The sequence below is a fragment of the Eumetopias jubatus genome, unplaced genomic scaffold (assembly GCF_037043125.1).
Source record: "Eumetopias jubatus isolate StellerSeaLion01/CBP00866 unplaced genomic scaffold, mEumJub1_p1.0 scaffold_3, whole genome shotgun sequence".
NCBI classification, from domain to species: domain Eukaryota; kingdom Metazoa; phylum Chordata; class Mammalia; order Carnivora; family Otariidae; genus Eumetopias; species Eumetopias jubatus.
The window spans coordinates 101,412,696-101,432,069 of NW_028274809.1; the positions used below are offsets into that span (position 1 = coordinate 101,412,696).

The following is a 19,374-nucleotide window of genomic DNA, read 5'->3' on the forward strand; positions in this document are numbered from 1 at the left end:
GTTATTTTTGCATAGGGTACGAGGTAAGAGCTGAGGTTCATTTATTTGCATATGGCTATCCAATTGTTCCAGCACCTTTTTTTGGAAAGATCACCTCTTCCCCCAAAAACACCTTGGTCAAAAATCAACTGAATATACATGTAAGTGTAGGTCTGTTTCTGCACTGGTTTTCATTGATATGTCATCTATATATCAATACCACACACAATGTCTTGGTTGATGTAGCTTTATAGTACTAAGTCATGTAATCAGTGTAATTCCTACAACTTTTTTTCTTCTTTTTTGTGAGTTATTTTAACTACAGGTTGATGTAGATAGAACATTAGGGTTCAAAGCCGAAGGCCAAGAAAGAATTCTTGAGACGTCTTTGGTGCAAAAAGGTGATTTTATGAAAGCGCAGGGACAGGACCCGTGGGCAGGAAGAGCTACACTGGGGTCATGAGGAGTGGCCCATTATGTACTTTCAAGTTGGGAGGGGGTTACAGTTTAAGTCTCTAAGGAATTTGGAAGCGAGGTTTCCAGGACCTTGAGGGGGTTAACTATTGTTGGGAAAAGGTCATTTATTACCGTCTAATAAAACCTAAGTCATGAGACCCTTGAGATGTATATCGGTGGGCCATATGTTTGGGGGGGATGATTGCCAACACGCAACTTGGGGGGTTTAGAGATAAATAATACATATCTTGGGGGGTTTAGAGATAAAGGAAATTTCTGAAGGAATTTTTATATGTTAAAGTAGACTTACAGGATCCTGGGGTGGGGGGGGTGTGCTAGGATTGTCTTTTGCCCTTAGCAAAGTATTAACATTGAGGCAGTTGAGTCCCTAGAGGAATGTCACTCTGCCTGTTTCAAGGACTTGTCAATGGGCTGTAGGCAATAAGGATATTTTATAATTTTTCTTCTGCTTTTGTTTCCCACATCATAGGTCTTTTTAACTTTCCTTATAAATTTTAGAATAGAGTAACTTATTTCTAAACTGTAGAGTATATAATTATGTATATATTTATGAAGAGAGGAAGTGTGCTGAGATTTTGATTGGAAGCTATACATCATTTTGAGGAGACATGACCTCTTCACCATATTTTTTCTGACCCACAGACACAAGGTATCTCCATTTATTTTGGTCTTTTAAAAGTTTTCTCAGTGATGTTTTAAGAGTCTTCAGTGCAAAAGTCTTACACTCTAGCAAATGTATTCCATTTCATACTTTGTGATGCTATTATAAAAGGTTTTTTGTAATTTTCCAGCCGTATTAACACAATTGATTTTTGTATATTAGTCTTATATCCTACAACTTCCTTAAGCCTCGATTATAGTTTTTATAGATTCTGCAGGATTTTATAATCATAATAAAATCATAATAGATTATGTAGGTAATCACGTCACCAGTGAATAATGGCAATTTTACTTTTTCCTTTCTAATAGGGATACCTTTTATTTCTTTTTCTTGCCTCAATAAATTGGCTAGAACTTCCAGCTCAGTGTTGAACAGAAGTGATTATGAGCAGACACCCCTGCCTGGTTCCTAATCTTAGGAGGAAAGCACCCAGTCTTCCACCATTAAGTATGATGTTGGAGGTCCATTTTTCATAGATACCCTTAACCAGGTAGAATAAATTCCCTTCTATTCTTACTTTGCTAAGAGTTTCTAACAGGAATGGATGCTGGATTTTGTCTTTATCTACTGAGAGATTCATCTGGTTTTCCTTCCTTCATCTATCCATATAATGAACTACATTGATTGCTTTTTGTTGTTTTTACTTTTTTTTTTCAAGATTTTATTTATTTGACAGAGAGAGAGCACAAGGAGGAGGAGCAGCAGAGGGAGAAGGAGGCTCCCTGCTGAGCAGAGAGCCAGACATGGGGCTCAATCCTAGGATCCTGGGATCATGGCCTGAGCCAAAGGCAGATGCTTAACCGACTAAGCCACCCAGGCGCCCCCACTGATTTTTGATAGTAAACCATCCTCGCATTCCTAAGGTAAACTCCATATGGTCCTAATATATTCTTCTTTAAATACTGTATCTCTTTGTGTGAAAGATGTTGGTTTTGGTAGCTGTTTTTTTCTTCTAATTACATTCTCTGATTTTGCTATCAGGGTAAGGCTGGCCTCAGAAAATAATACTTTCTGATAAATATTTCCTCCTCTTGAGTTTTATGGAAGACTTTCTGTAGAATTGGGATTATTTCTTCCTTAAATATATGGTAGAATTCACCAATGACTGGAACTGGGACTGGAGTTTCCTGTGTGGAAATGTGTTTTAACTACTGCTCATTTTAAAATACAGAATTATTCAGGTTGTCTGTCTGTTAGTGGGCTTCGGTAGTTTGGGTGTTTCAAGGAACTTGTCCACTGTCCTGGGATAACATATTTATGGCATAAAGTTGTTTAATGTATTCCCTTGTTATTCTTTTAGTATTTGTGTCGATTCTGTAGTAATGTAACAACTCTCACCATTGATACCGATAATTTGTATCTTCTCTCTTTTGTTTTTTCCAATCAGTCCAGCTACAGCTTTATTAATTTCATGGATTTCAAAGAATCAGGTACGGCTGATTATTGACTTTCTCTGTGGTTTTCCATTATCTACTATAATCTTTATGATTTCTTTTATTCTGCTTACTTTGGATTTAATTTACTTTTCTTTTTCTACTTTCTCAACAGAGAAGCTGAAATCAGTAATTTGAGACCTCTTCTTTTTTTTAATTTAGACATTTCTAGTCCTATAAATATTCCTATAAGTACTGTTTTACCTGCTTCCCACAAACTTTGAAAAGCTGTGTATTCATTTTTATTCAGTTCATAATACTCTTTTGATCTCTGCGTTTACACACACAGGTTATTCAGAAGTACACCATTTGGTTTCCAAACATTTCAGAATTTTCCAGAGATTCTTCTGTCATTGATTTCTAACTCCACTGTAGTCAGAAAACATACATTATAGGAATTTAGTCCTTTTCCATTTGTCATGGCTTGTTTTATGGATTGAAATATAGTCTCTTGGTAAATGTTCTATGTGCACTTGAGAGGAATGTGTATTATGTTGTTTGGTGGAGTGTTCTATAAATGTCACTTTGGTCAAGAGTGTTGTTCAAGTTTTTTGTATACTTACTGACTTTCTATCTACTTGTTCCATCAATTATTGAGGGAGCAATGTTGCAGTCTCCCAGGGATTGAAGAGTCATCTATTTTTCTTTGCAGTTCTGTTAGTTTTGACCACATATTTTTGAAGTTCTCTTGTGTCAGGTGCATAAGCATTTAGAATCATTATGTCATCTTAACTGATGCCTTACCATTATAAAATGATAGTCTTTATCCCTAGTAATATACTTTACTCTGAAATCTACTCTATCTGATATTACTATAGCCGCTCCAGCTTTCTTTTGATTGGTATTAGCATGGTATAATTTTTTCATCCTTTTACCTTTAACTGATTTTTATCTTCATATTTAAAGTGCATTTCTTATAGGCAACATATAATTTAGGACTTCCTGTTATATGTCTGTCATTTAATTAGGGTGTTCAGACCATTTACATTTAATGTGATTATTAATATGATTGGATTTAAACCTACCACTTTGCTATTTGGGTTTTGTTTTGTTCTGTCCATGTGTTATTTCCTCTTCTACCTTCTCTTGGATTGGCCTATTTGACAATTTTTTATGATTCCATTTTAACACATTTGTTGGCATATTATCCATAACTGTTAGGGGAGCTGTGTGTGCCTACACATGCAGTTGCTTTAAAGTCTGTAGTAAATATCTTTATCTTATCATTCTACCTCCAAGTGATACTCTAACATGCTTCCATTTCTCCCCTCCCAGCCTTTGTGCTAGTGCATGTATTTTCCATAAACCCCACAACACACTGTTACTGTTTTTCCTTATGAAATATATTTGAAGAAAAACTATAAAATTAAAAAAAAAGGCGTTCATATTTACCCATGTTTACCATTTCCTGTGCTCTTCATTTCTTTGTGTGCCTCCAAATTTCTATCTGGTATCATTTCCCTTCTGTTGGATGAAGGTCCTTTAGCATTTCCTATAGTTCAGGTCTCCTGGTGATGGACTCTCTCAGCTTTTGTATGTCTAAAGTCTTATTATGCCTCCATTTCTGAAAGACGGGAATAGAATCCTAGACTGATTTTCTTTCAATATTTTAAAGATGTCGCTCCACTATCTTCTGACATGGATTGATTCTGATGAGAAGTCTGATGTCCTTCATACTTGTTCCTCCTTATGTATGTGTGTGTTTTTTTATCCCCCAGCTGCTTTTAAGATTTTCTCTTTATCACCAGCTATAAGCAATTTGATTAAATATGCCTTTGTGTAGCTTTCTTCATGTTTCTTTTGCTTGGGGATTTGCTGAACTGCTTCAATATGTGGGTTTATAGTTCTCATCACATTTGTAAAATTTTCAACCATCATTTCTTCAAATATGTCTTCTGTCCCCCTGTTCCAGCTCCCATCCTCATGGCCTCCAATTACACGTATATTTGGCTAGTGGAAGTTGTCCCACCCCTCTCTACTGCTCTATTTATTTTTCTTTCAGTCTTTTGTCTATGCTTTTAGATGGCTTTTGTTGCTTTGTTTTCAAGCTTACCGATCTTTTCCTCTGCCCCATCTGAACTACACGTTAATCCTACCCAGGGCATATCCATCTCAAATTCATATTTTTCATCTCTAGTTCCATTTGGGTTTTTTTTTCCTATCCTCCATCTCTAACATGGTTCAATTGTCCCTCTACCTTCTTGAGTATTTGCTATATAGTTTATAATAACTTCTGATTGTCCTTGTCTACTAATTCTGTTATCTGCAACATTTCTGGGCTGGCTTCAATTGATTGATTTCTCTCTTAATTATGGTTCATATTTTCTTGCTTCTTTGCATGCCTGGTAAGTTCTGATTTGATGCAGGTCATTGTGAATCTTACCTCTTTTGAGTGCTGGATATTTGTGTATTTCTATAAACATTCTGAGCTTTGGCTAAATTACTTGGAAACTGTTAGATCCTTTTGAGTCTTGCTTTTGAGCTTTGTTAGGTGACAGCAGGGTAGAATTCACTCTAGGGTTCATTCTGCCTTACAATTCAGCAATACCCTTCTAAATACTCTGCCTGATAACCTATAAATCACAAGGTCCTCCACTCTGGCTGGTATGGGAAAAAAAAAAAAAAAAAAAACTAGTCCCAGGCCTATATGAGCTCTGAGCATTTTGCCTTCTGCTTACATCAGGTTGTTCTTTACCTGGCCTCTGGTAGTTTCCTCACACACTTGTGCTGACTGTATTCAATTGAAGATACACATTCTGCAAGTCTTCAAAGACACTGCAAATGTTCGGAGTGTTCTCTCTGTACAGCCCTCTCCGTGCCAGTTCTCTGTTCTATGAACTCTCCAAGCTCCACTCCAGACTGCCAGCTTTGACTACTGAACTCATGGAACTAACCAAGTTCTACCTGCATTTCCCTTACCCTGCTCTGTGGCCTAAAGACTCTCTCCATCTTGTTTCTCCTATTCCAGGGACCACTGTCTTGTGCTCCCTCATGTCCAATATCTGAAAACCACTGTTTCATAAATCTTGCATAGTTTTTTCAGTTGTTTCAGATGGAAGAGAAAGTTCAGTCCCTGTTGTTCACCTGGGCTGAAAGGAAAATCTGTGGCATATCTATTACATTCTGGAAAGTATTTCCCACTTTGCACAGAGTTTTCCTTTAATTTTATCTTTCCCCACCTTTGAACTTAACTTTGAGACCTAATGAACCTTTACAGAAGATTGTGGGATTACAAGATGAATTCTGCAAAAAAATCAATTTAATATTTCATTACTGCAAAGTTCACAAAAAGGTAACCACTAACTTTACTCGTTCATTTAGGTCACCATAAAAGGTATCCATAGAAAAATTAATTAGTAAAATAAGGTAATTTAATAAATATACTGCTGGCAGTTAGGATGCCACAAAAGAAGTCTGAAATGCTGGGCGCCTGGGTGGCTCAGATGGTTAAGCGTTTGCCTTCATCAAGTCATGATCCCAGGGTCCTGGGATTGAGTCCTGCATCGGGCTCCCTGCTCAGTGGGGAGCCTGTTTCTCCCTCTGCCTCTGCCTCTCTCTTTCTCTCTCTGTCTCTCATGAATAAATAAATAAAAATCTTTAAAAGAAAAAGTCTGAAATGTTAAATCACATTTCAATGTAAAGATCAATAAAGTTTTGAACATTATTAAAATATTGATGGGCAATAAAATAATTCTTTACCTCTTGGTAAAGCCTCTAAAAATAGAAGAGATACAATTTGTAACTTATTTTTAGGTGCTAGCTCTACATTTAAAGACTTTTAGGAAAGCACTAACACCTACAGGAAAAAAAGAAATTGACTAATTTAATGACTAATCTGTATGAGCAAGAATACCAAATCCCCACCACTAATCAGAACAATGTGCCAACATTATAACCTAAGAAGGGGTCTTGTCTGATATTATAGTAAGATTCCAAGGTTAAGATCTATCAAGATGCTTTTCACTTTAATTATGAAATAATCTAAACATAAAAAGTGTGGAGAATAGGGGCACCTGGGTGGCTCAGTCAGTTAAGCTTCTGACTTTTGGTTTCAGCTCAGGTTGTGGTTTCAGGGTCATGGGATCAAGCCCCGTGTTGGGCTCCACACTGAGCACAAACAGAGCCTGCTTAAGATTCTCTCTCCCTCCCCTTTGGCCCCAGCCCCCCTGCTTGCTCGCTCTCTCATTCTCTCTAAAAACTAAATTTAAAAAAAAAGTGTGGTGAATAGAACAAAATTCATTTAACCCACCAACCACATTTACTATATTGTCATGACTGCTTCAGACACTTTACTGTTTTTTATTAAATATAACATGTCTTTCCCTAGTCCCCTTATACCCCCTTCCTAGAGATAACCACTGACTGCCCCTCACGTAACATATCCCCTTTATTGTTATATTCTCATTCCATAGGTCACAGCCACAGAGAATAGAGTGTTAGTTTGTATTTTAAGTTTACAGAGTTAAATATTTAAACTAAAGAATCTACAGTATATTTTATAGTTACAAACAAGAGAACACTGCCTCAACACAACACTGAAGGAGGAGTCCCTTTGTGATAAGGCGATAATGTGCTGTGACTTTGCCACTGCAAAATTACCCTGTTCCTTTCTAAAAGAGAGGGGCACCGGAGGACTGCTTCTTTACGGCAGAATGCGAAATAATAAATGTAGAAGGACTCACAGAGGAAGAAAAATCCTGAGTTTTGTAAACATCAATGATTCAAGTAAGGATCATCAAGAGATACTAAAACTCCTGGAAACCTGATATGTGAATGGTCTCAATGTTTATCACTCCATACACTACTTATTAATCAGAAAGATACTCTTACAACAGAGAAATCTGGTAGAGAATGCCTTAACCAAATGACTGAAATTTTATGACAGATAACAGGGCAAAGCAACATCAAGCACTTCCTGATGTGATGCAACAGGAAGGAATCACCTCCATCAGTTTCAGCAAACTATTTATGTAAAGGCGTGCTAGTCAACATTTTAGGTTTTGTGTGACATACAGTCCAGGTCACAACTGTGGCTGTGGTCCAAGAAACTTCATTTATAGAAACAGGTAGCAGGTCAGTCTTAGCTTGTCATAGCTCGTTGACCTGCAACCTACAGAATAGTCTAGCCAAAAATGTTTAACCTGAATCTAATCACAAGAAAACAAGCAAATAAATCCAGACTTTAGGACAGTCTATAAGAATATGGACTTGGATTTAAAAAAAAAAAAAAAATCAATACAATGACAGACAAAAGGTGGGGGGCTGTTCCAGATTAAAGGAAATTAGGAAGACAGGATGTGCCATGAAAAGATACAGTGGAGGGGCGCCTCGGTGGCTCAGTCGTTAAGCATCTGCCTTCAGCTCAGGTCATGATCCCAGAGTCCTGGGATCGAGCCCCACATCAGGCTTCCTGCTTGGCAGGGAGCCTGCTTCTCCCTCTCCCACTCCCCCTGCCTGGGTTCCTGCTCTTGCTATCTCTGTCAAATAAATAAAATCTTTAAAAATAAAAAAAAAAGGAAAAAAAAAAGAAGAAAAGATACAGTGGAACCTTAAATACATGTTTCTAAGTGAAAGAAACCAGTCTGCAAAGGCTACATATTTTGCAAATCCAAGCACATGATATCCTTGAAAAAGCAAAACTAGAGACAGTAAAGAGACCAGCGGTTGCCTGGGGCTTGCAGGGGAGGATAAAGAGGTGAAGCATGGAGGATTTTTATGGCAGTGAAACTATTCTGTATGGCAGTGTAATGTGACACAACATTACTCATTTGTTGAAACCCGCAGAACTTTACAGCACAAAGAGTGAACTTCAATGTATGCAAAGTGAAAAAAAAAAAAAAAAAAACCACACCACCATTCAGGAGGACGAGAATGCAGACGATGACAAGAGAATCTAGACGTATTGCAAATGTATGAAACAACCTTCCTGAGGGCAGTGGAGGAAAAGCTGCTGACATCAGTAACTGTGGCAATGAAGACATTTTTTAAATCTAAGGCAAAAGGAACTGCACCAAAGTGTTGACTTCTAGTTAATATCAAGTTGCTTCCCAGAGGGTACAGATTAATGACTATGTATACTGGAATTAAAAAATTAAGTAAATGGATGGCAGATGATGGGAGCCAGACTCCTCACTTAGGGTAGGAATATAAATACATGTTGGAATGGACTGGAAAACATCAGGAAGGACTCATGTTTAACCTATAGATACAGATGGTGACATGAAAATACTCATAGATAGGTGTATGTGTACAGGGGGATCTATTTCTTTGCTCTTCCAGCTGAGAGAGCTTTAAAAAACAATACCCTAGGAGTAGTGAGCCCAGCTAGCACCCAGATCTGGCTCTCAGGAACCGGGACTCTGAGAAATGGCTGATTCTGGGACTGGGGCAGGATATAAACAAGATGAGCCTGAAGCATCTTATAGCACCAGAAAGTGAGAAAGTACTCAACACAAGCACACAGAGAGAAGGGGCACAGAAGACAACTCAAGGTCCCCAGCGGGCAGAGCCAGAAGAGTTTGCACAACAAAACAAAATGTCCCCTGCAGAATTCCAAATAAATGATGTAGATATTACCCCATAAAGGAGGGGGAACGGAACTCCCCACTCTTGAGCTGTATGTGAGCTGTGCACAGCGACTGCCTTCCAAAGGGTACGAGATGAAGAGAGAGACTAACTACAGTGGAGAAGCTAACACTACCACAGCTGGGTGATCTAACGGCAATGATCATAATCACGTAGAAAGTACATGTCCCCGATATGACAGGATAAAAGTGACACTTCACCTTCGTGGCCTCCCTCTCAAAAACCCATAACCCCAGTTTAATCACGAGAAATGTAGCAGGCAAATTCCACTAGAGGGCTGTCCTACAATAGGCTTGACCAGTGCTCCTCAAAATTGTGAAAGCCGTCAAGCAGGGAAGTTGATCTGAGGATCCCATATGGCCCATAGGAACCTAGGGAGACATGACAACTAAATGTAGTGTGCAATTCTAGAAGAGATCCTGGAACAGAATAAAGATACTAGGTAAAAACTACAGAAACCAAAAGAAACCATAGACTAGTTAATGATGACTCAATATTGGCTCATTCCTTGCAATAAATGTAGCAGACTAAGGTAAGACATTAGTAATGGGAAAAATGTGGACAGGAGCATCAGATACAAAGAAACATACAAAGAAACTAACTCTCCTAGTATTCACCCAACGGACCAGCTACTTTACAGAAGAGAGGCAACTTAGTGTGGTGTGTAAGAGTATACATGCTACTGGAGGGGCGGGGGTGGGAGGATGGGGTAACCAGGTAATGGGCATTAAGGAGGGAGCTGTGATGTGATGAGCACTGGGTGTTATACGCAACTGATGAATTATTGAACACTACATCTGAAACTCAGGATGCACTGTATGTTGCCTAATTGAATCTAAATTTAAAAAAAAAAAGAGTACATATGCTAAGCAGAGTCAATCAGAGAAAGACAAATACCATATGATTTCATGCATATGTGGAACTTAAGAAACAAAACAAATGAACCTAGGGGAAAGGAAGGAAAAATAAAATCAGATAAAAACAGAGAAGGAGACAAACCATAAGAGACTCTTTTTTTTTTTTTAAAGATTTTATTTATTTATTTGACAGAGAGATAGCGAGAGAGGGAACACAAGCAGGGGGAGTGGGAGAGGGAGAAGCAGGCTTCCCGCTGAGCAGGGAGCCCGATGCGGGGCTCGATCTCAGGACCCTGGGATCATGACCTGAGCCGAAGGCAGACGCTTAACGACTGAGCCACCCAGGCGCCCCTACCATAAGAGACTCTTAACTATAGGAAACAAACTAAGAGTTGCTGGAGGGGAGGTGGGTGATGGGCATTAAGGAGGGCACTTGATGAAATGAGCACTGGGTGTTATATGCAACTGATGAATCACTAAACTCTACCCCTGAAACTAGTAATACACTATATGTTAATTAACTGAATTTAAATTAAAAAAATTTTTTAAATGTTGGGGCACCTGGGTGGCTCAGTCGTTAAACGTCTACCTTCAGCTTGGGTCATGATCCCAAGGTCCTGGGATCAAGCCCTGCATCAGGCTCCCTGCTCCACGGGAAGCCTGCTTCTCCCTCTCCCACTCCCCCTGCTTGTGTTCCCTCTCTCGCTGTGTCTCTCTCTGTCAAATGAATAAATAAAATCTTTAAATAAATAAATAAATAAAATAGTACACATATAGTTAAACTGCCTGGGTTGAATTGCAGCTTTGCCTTTTATTAGCCATGTAACCTCAGGCAAGTTTCTTACCCTCTCTGTTCCTTAGTTTCTTCACCTATAAAATGGGATAAAACAGTTCCTACTTTAGAAGGATGAAATAAGGGGCACCTGGGTGGCTCAGTTGGTTAAGCTTCTGCCTTCAGCTCGTGTCATGATCCCAGAGCCCTGGGATGGAGTCCCACATCGGGTTCCATGCTCAGCAGGGAGTCTGCTTCTCCCTCTCCCTCTAACACTTCCCCTGCTTTGCTCACTAACTTGAAAAATTCCCCCAAAATAAACTCTTTGGTCTTTGTTATGTACAAAATTACAAAAGGTAGATATGTGGCCCACCACCCTTTCAGCGAAGTTCCACAGTGCCTCCAATCAGATAGGCTTGGGCACAGAGCCCACAACTCAAAAGAACCCGCACCCCAAAAGTTCACCTTTTAGTCAGTGGGACACATTTGCCACACATACAATTAAAACAAGTAGCAGTTATGTTATTACCAACACAGGTGAAAGATGTGGACAGGCAGGGCTGAGCATCTAGCTGTGATCCGTACTACTACTCTGATGGGGAAGGCACCAAAGGCATCTGGGAAGAGAAGAGCACAGTGACCCGGGGCGGGGGGGGGAGGGGAACAGTACATTTTCCCCTACCACTGCAGCAGCCTGAAGATTATACCTTATTCTCAAGGGCTCTGAGAAGAACTTATCCTGCACTGTACCAAGAACATCGTAGCACTTACTACGACAATACTAAGAAACACTATAAAATTCATAATATGCATAAAGATTTCAAAATAAGAAATACAGGGATTTGTTTTTATTTCAAAATCCAAATATGCTTCTGGTGTTATCTTTTCAAAAGCAAGACACTCTGTAATTGGCAATATCTTAGTACCAACTCTCAATTTCCCCCTAACAATTAAGAACACAGCAATAACAACATATGCTCCATATGTCAGCCTACAGTTACTTTAAGGAGTAATGATGTTCTCCTTATGAAATCTTTTAACAGTCACTACAAGGGAGACTGAGCGGTCTGTCTTCTGTATAGGTCGCCTACCTTGCCTACTCCCTACTCAGGTAATACTGAGCAGTAAAACTACCCAAAGTTGGAATTCTTTGTCCTATTTTTGCAACTTTTCTGTATCTAAAAGTATGTCAAAGTAAAAAAAAAAAAAAAAATTAAGATGGATATAAAGCACTATATTTGTCAAAACTCATGGAACTATAATCTGTACACCATATGTAAATTACATTTCAATTAAAATAACCAAAGCTCATTCTAGATGTTTTATCAAATGTTGATGATTGGAACACTTCAATAATTAAAAACAGGGGTTAGAGGGCGCCTGGGTGGCTCAGTTGGTTAAGCGGCTGCCTTCGGCTCAGGTCATGATCCCAGGGTCCTGGGACCGAGCCCCGCATCGGGCTCCCCCTGCTCCGTGGGGAGCCTGCTTCTCCCACTCCCCTGCTTGTGTTCCCTCTCTCTCTGTCAGATAAATAAATAATCTTTGGGGGAAAAAAACAAAAAAACAGGGTTTAGAAACCCATCGAGGTCCTATCAAAAGCCTTCACTTGGGACACTTGGGTGGTTCAGTCAGTTAAGCCGTCTGCCTTTGGCTCAGGTAATGATCCCAGGGTCCTGGGATCGAGTCCCACGTTGGGAGCCTCCCTTTCCCTCTGTCTGCTGCTCCCCCTGCTTGTGCGCTCGCTCTCTCTTGCTCTCTGACAAATAAATAAATAAAATCTTTGGGGAAAAAGCAAGCCTTTGCTCACTTCATACCTACTGAATTTTAAGCTCGAAATGATAAAATAGCACCAGTTGGTCTGGTTGTCATTTCTGTGATCTCAGTGACCAACAGCTCTCATGATTTTCTGGCCGTACAGAGGACTGTCACCTTCCTAGCTTGCTCCCCGTGAGGCCCTCTGTGTGCTCAGCCAGGTAACACAATTGGCTACATTGCATTCCCTTGTTAATCAACCTCCAAATACATAAACCCATTATAAGAAAACCTAGATCTTAATCTTTTTTTAATAAAAAAAAAAAAAGTGGGTGCCTGGGTGGCTCAGATGGTTAAACATCTGCCTTAGGCTCAGGTCATGATCCCAGGGTCCTGGGATCGAGTCCCATGTTGGGTTCCCTGTTCTGTGGGGAGCCTGCTTCTCCCTCTGCCCCTTCCCCTCACCATGCTCTCTCTCACTCTCTCAAATAAATAAAATCTTTAAAAAATTTTTTAAAATAACAAATAATAAAAAATTTAAAAAGGAGGGAAAAAAGGTAGAAGCCAAACATGAGGGTTATAATTCCTGAGGTGGATATACACAGTGCTAAATGAGCCTCAGGAAGGTACTTCAGGCTGATGCCAAGGAACAGCACAGGAGCTGACCTACTAGATTAATATTTCAAAGTATTTTTAAAAGATTACCATCCATGTAATAGTCAACTATTTTTTCAAAATACTAATAAAGCAAAATGACTAACACATCTCATACCTTGCTTTAGAAATACTATAAATTCCTTTGTAGTTTGGTCCAAATTAACTCCATGATATACTATAGGCTTGAAATTGCGATGCTCAAATGAACGAATGAGGCGAACTGTAATGGTCACTTCTTTGGAAGCCATGTGGAGAAATTCCTGTGGTAAGAGACATGAGAACAGTCTAAATAAAATAAATTCACAATAATCTACAAGCCTGCATTTCCACCATGATCTCCAGGGCACCCCGCCATCTCTCCCACATCATATGGTTACTGACAGTCCCCAAACCCAGGTCAGAGCCCGGGCACCCACAAGAGTCCCAAGGTTACTCCCACCTATCCACTGTGACCCTAGACAGCTTTGTCATAGTCACTAATGTCCTGATTGGCACAAAATGATAAATCTCTCTCCCTCCTCCTCTGCCCTTCCCTTCCCCTCTTAAAAACAAAAAAACAAAAAACAATGCAGCCAGGTTTCAAGCATCAGTTAATTCCCAAGTCCATGCTCTAATATGCTAACGGAAACCAAATCATTTCCTCCCAAAAAATCTGCAAAGTTGCCAATGTTCTAAAGATACAATTATGGTATATTTCTATCTTGTAGTAACTACTTCATGGTACTTTCAACTTTACATAATAATTTTCAGCCATAATATACAATTTTACTAGGAAAAAATACCTGTAATACGACACATTAGAAAGGATGTCCAACCTCACTAGTAATCAGAGAAATTCAAGATGAGACCTATCACTCACCAAACAAACTTAAAAAAAATCTGATAATACCTAGTGTTGGCAAGGAACTGTGTAAAGCAATGAGAATTTAATCAGGGAAGGCGGGCATCCCCAACAGGTATCTTTTGACCCAGCAATTTCATTCAAAGGTATCCTAGGGAATCTGTGAAATACGTGCATATGAAGAACACTGTTAATTAACTGCAAAGACTGGAAACATGTCTGTCAACAGAAGAGATAAGGAAATTATGGCATACAGTGGAAGAGTACAAGCAGCAAAAATGAATGGACCTATGCATCAACATAAATGAATCTCAAAAATATTATGGCAAATGAAAAAAAAAAAAAAGCAAGTTGCAGGAGAGTCACAGTACCCCACGACTTATACTAAAGTTCAAAAACATAGCTTTGATTACGTTTAAAAGGAGATAATTGTTATTTCTGAGGCAAAGGAAGGATTATGCAATTAGAGAAGTACATGGGCCAATTATGTTGGTAGAATTTTCGTTTCTTAAGTAGAATGTTAGGTACATGGATAATGTATTACTCTTTATGCCTTTTAGTGTGTCTGTACTATTTCATAATATACCCAAACAAGCCACACTAATTTGGCCTAGAAAATCTCTGTATCATAGAATGCTTAAACAAATATTTTACTAAGGTTGAGAGAATATATAGCACATTATGTGTGAAAAGCAAAGGCTCAAGCTGTTTTAATACAAAAATTTATAATTATAATTTATATTGTTTATATTTAAATGAATGGTTCTTAATGAACTTATTTTTTTCCTCTCTAAAATATGGTAAGGGCCCACCTTATAATCTTGCTTAGTACTTAATGACCTCAAATTAACAACTGGAATGGATACTTCCAATATTAGCGATGACATTATTTCTTCTTAAATCTGAATTACCATGCTCCCCCAAAATTCTGATCTTAGAATCTATCAAGTAATAGCACCTCAGCAGACATCTACAAAATTACAATGTAAGACATACTGAAGTACTTGAGAAAGTATACTTCTTGAAAAGGGGATACTGTAAAAGATTTCTGTAAAAGATTTTAGAACAGTGTTACAGGTTTGCTGAAATCATGACCACTTCCTCCTGTCACGGAGCTCCCACAACAAAGAAGCCCTCCAAAACACACGCACACACATCCAGGCACACATGCCAGGAAGCCCTATCATGTAGTCCAAGTCCCCAAAGAGTTTAGACATGGCCAGATCTAACTAAAAATCAACTCCACCTCTTTGCTGTAACACACAGTTGGATCTCACATAATAGAAGCTTACTGAATAGACGAGATGGCTAAACGCACCAAGAAGGTCGGAATCGTGGGTAAATACGGGACCCGTTGTGGTGCCTCCCTCAGGAAAATGGTGAAGAAGATTGAAATAAGCCAGCACGCCAAGTACACTTGCTCCTTCTGTGGCAAAACAAAGATGAAAAGACGAGCTGTGGGGATCTGGCATTGTGGCTCCTGCATGAAAACCGTCGCTGGTGGCGCTTGGACCTACAACACCACTTCTGCTGTCACAGTAAAGTCTGCTATCAGAAGACTGAAGGAGTTGAAAGATCAGTAGAAGCTTCACCATTTGAAACATTACTAGCCTATAATAAATGGGTTAATTTATGTAACAAAAAAAAAAAAGAATCTTAATGAATAGTAGCCGCTTTTAGCAAGTCAACTTGGGATAAAATAGGTTTGGGCATAAGGACAGCTCATGGAGGCAGGAGAAGATCCTAGATTCCCAAGTGCAATAAATAAATCATATAAATGATCTAAGGAGGCTGGGCAGACTGTCACATGCATGGCCTGTGAAACTTTTATAATTAGAGGTTTGTTCCTTCCATTTAATAAAAAGCTGCCCAAATGTCATACTTAAATAGTTGAAATTTTACATTTGTGTTCATATCTAATTTTGGTCAGCAATGCATTGTCGTCTTCATCAGAAATTTGTTGTAATTTGTACTCAGTCACTAAAGAATAATAACTACTGCCCCTCCTCGTCTAGCTTGAAATACAGGCGCCACCAAGATGCCAGCTTACCACTCTTCTCTCATGGACCCTGACACCAAACTCATTGGAAACATGGCACTGTTGCCTATCAGAAGTCAGTACAAGGGACCTGCTCCTAGAGAGACAAAAGATACAGATATTGTGGATGAAGCCATCTATTACTTTAAGGCCAATGTCTTCTTCAAAAACTATGAGATTAAGAATGAAGCTGATAGAACCTTGATACATATAACTCTCTACATTTCTGAGTGTCTAAAGAAACTCCAAAAGTGCAATTCCAAAAGCCAAGGTGAAAAAGAAATGTATACGCTGGGAATCACTAATTTTCCCATTCCTGGAGAGCCTGGTTTTCCACTTAATGCAATTTATGCCAAACCTGCAAACAAACAGGAAGATGAGGTAATGAGGGCCTACTTAACAGCAACTGAGACAAGAGAATGGACTGAGACTTTGTGAAAGTTTCTGGCCCTCAGAATGATAAACCTAGCAAGTGGTGAACTTGCTTTGTGAAGAGACAGTTCATAAACAAGAGTCTTTCAGGACCTGGACAGTGAAAGGAGCCTGGGCAGACACTTTCCACAGCCGTGGGCAGCATTTTACAGCAAGATGTACACAATTATTTGCCTTTATTTGATAAAATTTTATAGAGAAGAGAGAAGAGAGCGTGTCTTCACTTGAAGAGCTCTTTATCAAGAATTTGGGTGGTGGAGGGAAGAATGGGTGATTTGAAATTTTCTGCAGCATTAAGCTGGTGCTTAATAAAAATAAGTAAGAATAAAGAAATTTCTAACATTCCATGTCAAAAAAAAAAAAAAATAGCTGTCAGGAGGCAACCATTACCTGATTTGTCCTAAGGACAGCAGGAATTGCAGCTTGTACGGGCGCCTGGGTGGCTCAGTCTGTTAAAGGTCTGCTTTTGGCTCAGGTCATGATCCCAGCGTCCTGGGATCCAGCCCCACGTGGGGGGTGTGGGGAAGGCGGCTTCTCCCTTTGCCCTTCTCCCCACCCGCTACGTAGCCCCCACTTCCACTCACTCTCTTGCATTCTGTCTCTCTCTCTCAAATAAAATCTTAAAAAAAAGAACTACAGCTTGTTAGTTTAGGGAGGCAGGCATACTGAAGAGACAGTTTAGAAAGCTAGTATTACAGATTATAAAATATGATATTTTCCCAGAGGTTCAACTACTTAAAAAAAAAAATCTGGTCAAATTTAAAAGGCATCCCACTGAAGCAACAGAGAAGCCAAAACTAATAAAAACTTTGGAATAAATTAATAAAAAATATTCAAGGACAAAGGATTTGAATAAATGAAATGACCAGGTTGTTAACTATGAAGGCTCAAAGTTGTAAAGAAATCAATTTTCTCCTAAATTCATCTAGAAACTGAATAAAATCTCAATCAAAATATAAAAGGGTACCTTGGGAGACCTGTCACAAATATTTCTAAAACCTATCTGGAAGAATAAATTTGTGAGCTTAGTCAGCAAAGTCATAAAAAAAAAAGGCAGCACCAATTATTAAAACATATTATTAAGCAATAGTCAGACATACAATAGTATATATGAATAAGCTGGTATGATTCATATATTCACCAAAGTCAGTAATAAAAATTTTAAAGGACAATTAAGCTGTAACAATTCAAGCTGTGATAATGAAGCAGGAAAAACTGGCAAATCAGTGGAACACAACAGAAAATTCAGAAATAGACTCAAGATTAGGGAACTGAGTATAAAAGTGGTGTTTGAGGGCGCCTGGGTGGCTCAGTCAGTTAAGCGTCTGCCTTTGGCTCAGGTCATGATCCTGGAGTCCCCGGATCAAGTCCCGCATCGGGCTCCTTGCTCTGCAGGGAGCCTGCTCCTCCCTCTCCTCCCCACTTGTGCTCTCTCTATCTCTGTCTCTCTCTCAAATAAATAAATAAAATCTAAAAAAAAAAGTGGTGTTTGATATTAGTGGGGAAAAGATTTAATAAATGGCATTGGGAAAAACTGGTCAGACATTCAGAGAAAAGTAATGCTAGATCCTTACCCCATCCCTTATACAAAAATAATCATACATGGAACAAATATTTACACTTAACTGTAAAATCATAGAAAGGCACCAGAAAAATGGGCACATATTTTTATAATCTTACAGTAAGAAAGGCCTTCCTAAGTGAATAAAAATCAGCAACCATCCAGAAAAAGGCTGATAGGTGTAACAACAGAAATATGTAAGAAAAGACCAATACCTTAGTAGAAACATGGGTAAAGGTAATTGGCTATCTTTAGGAGCGCCTGGGTGGCTCAGTCAGTTAAGCAGCTGCCTTTGGCTCAGTTCAGGATCTCAGGGACCTGGGATCGAGCCCCATATCGGGCTCCCTGCTCAGTGGGGAGTCAGCTTCTCCCTCTCCCTCTGCCTCCCGCTCTGCCTATTTGTGCTCTGTCAAATAAATAAATAAAATCTTTAAAAAAAAGAGGAGGTCAGCATCCAAGTTCAGACTAGAAAATTCTGCTTAGTAAACGACTTGGTTTCTTTTTTGTTTTATTTTATTTTATTTTATTTGTCAGAGAGACAGAGAGAGAGCGCGAGCACAAGCAGGGGGAGCGGCAGGCAGAGAGAGAAGCTGACTCCCCACCGAGCAGGGAGCCCTTGAATCCAGGACCCTGGGATCATGACCTGAGCTGAAGGCAGACGCTTAACTGACTGAGCCACCAGGCATCCCCAACTTGGTTTCTTCAATAAATAACACAAGAAATAAAGAAGGGGATGAAGATTATAAATTAAAAGAGACTTAAAGAGATCAACCAATGCAACATTTTAAATGGATTCTGATTTGCATAAATGTTTTTAATGTGAGAAATTTTAAACATATAAAAAATAGAATATGACCATATTAAGAATTAATATTAATTCTCTTTATTTGATATTATTATATTTTTGAGTCCTTATAAGAGTAAGGTATATATAGGTGAAATGGTATGAATGATTTGCTTTCAAACACCCTGGAAGAGGAAAAACCAGTATGTCAGTTGAGAGCATAGATTAAAAGAAAAAAAGGCAGAACATTGTCAACTGCTCAAGCTGGGTATATATGGGACCTCGTCATACTATTCTATTTTTTATATGTTTAAAATTTCTCACAATAGAAACATTTTAAGAAAAATACACAAAGATGTACATTCAAGGAACTTGTTTTTCACTGAAGTGCTTCTAGGAGTTAACAAAAAATTAGAATCCATCTAGATGCCCATCAACGAAGAACTGCTTAGGGAAACTCTGTCACACAGTTACCATAAGATAAAATCCCCTGCAGCCACTACAGGGCAATATGGATCCATGGGTACTATTTTGGAAGATGGCTA

At 39.0% G+C, this 19,374-nt stretch overlaps 1 protein-coding gene and 2 pseudogenes across 2 annotated transcripts in view; 2 read left to right on the plus strand and 1 right to left on the minus strand.

The window, feature by feature from the left end:
• The window catches only part of CUNH2orf76 (chromosome unknown C2orf76 homolog), a 91,317-nt gene that overhangs the window by 52,932 nt on the left and 19,011 nt on the right, over positions 1-19,374 (minus strand). For both annotated transcript variants that reach the window (XM_088021762.1, XM_028101304.2), the window contains exon 2: positions 13,289-13,433. In XM_088021762.1, coding sequence (XP_087877888.1) covers positions 13,289-13,421 — 133 coding nt within the window. In that variant the 5' untranslated portion in view covers positions 13,422-13,433. The remainder of the gene's footprint in view (positions 1-13,288; positions 13,434-19,374) is intronic.
• Positions 15,319-15,665, plus strand: LOC114207296 (large ribosomal subunit protein eL43 pseudogene; annotated as a pseudogene).
• On the plus strand, positions 16,053-16,588 carry LOC114207293 (actin-related protein 2/3 complex subunit 3 pseudogene; annotated as a pseudogene).